Source organism: Trichinella spiralis, assembly GCF_000181795.1.
Source record: "Trichinella spiralis strain ISS 195 chromosome Unknown Scfld5592, whole genome shotgun sequence".
NCBI classification, from domain to species: domain Eukaryota; kingdom Metazoa; phylum Nematoda; class Enoplea; order Trichinellida; family Trichinellidae; genus Trichinella; species Trichinella spiralis.
In genome coordinates this window covers 1-735 of record NW_003532531.1, presented here as the reverse complement: position 1 = coordinate 735, position 735 = coordinate 1, and the positions used below count along the sequence as shown (strand labels likewise).

At 36.5% G+C, this 735-nt stretch overlaps 1 protein-coding gene across 1 annotated transcript; it reads left to right on the top strand.

Annotated features, from left to right (window-relative positions):
* Positions 1–294: 294 nt before the first annotated feature.
* Tsp_15584 (conserved hypothetical protein) lies at positions 295–656 on the top strand. Its single transcript, XM_003366689.1, has 2 exons — positions 295–422; positions 476–656. Exons 1-2 carry the CDS (start codon positions 295–297, stop codon positions 654–656), a joined length of 309 nt encoding a protein of 102 aa, XP_003366737.1.
* The last annotated feature ends 79 nt before the right edge of the window (positions 657–735 follow it).

The window sequence follows — 735 nt, the reverse complement described above, 5'->3', positions numbered from 1 at the left end:
AAAGTTCACAATCATAAGTCTGCAGATTAAACGAGTTCGACAACAATATTTACCTGGTCCTGTTAGATGCAAACTATGGAAACTCCATCCTTCCATCCAACCAAGAACTTTAAAGGATTGAACTTCAACTGGCACTGGATTGGAACTTGACTGCGATTGGAACAACTGGCGGCGATCCACAACACCTGAAATGCAAATTTATGAATCAGTCATTCCAATAAATTTAAAATGAAAAAATTTAAAATGAAAGCTGAAGAAAAAAATGAATATCTGTTAACATGCTTTTCATTCAAAATGACGAGCCATGAGAGCAGTCACCGTGGCAGCATAAAACTCTTGCCGATTGAGTTCTTGAATGAAAAAGCATGCAAAGCATCTCAGCACAATAATGAAATAATATATATGAAACAGCCATATTATAAGTAATGGAAGACAAATAACAGTGCATCTCATTCCTTCATATTCATTTATATAGAAATTCGCAGGTTACTTCTTATTATTCAATTGCCATTTGCCATTTGGTTTATACTTTCGTATCGAATGTCTCGAAAGTCAATATTCTTACTTTTCGACAAGCAAACGAAAAGCTGTGTGGAACGCCTATAGATGAGAGGCATCAGTACGGACTTCCTACCACTTCGATAGTGTTGACGTAATCCATTGCTACAAGAACCAACCCAGTACTAATTTTTCATACCACCTTTGAAACACATTCACGACAAATCTACCACGGTG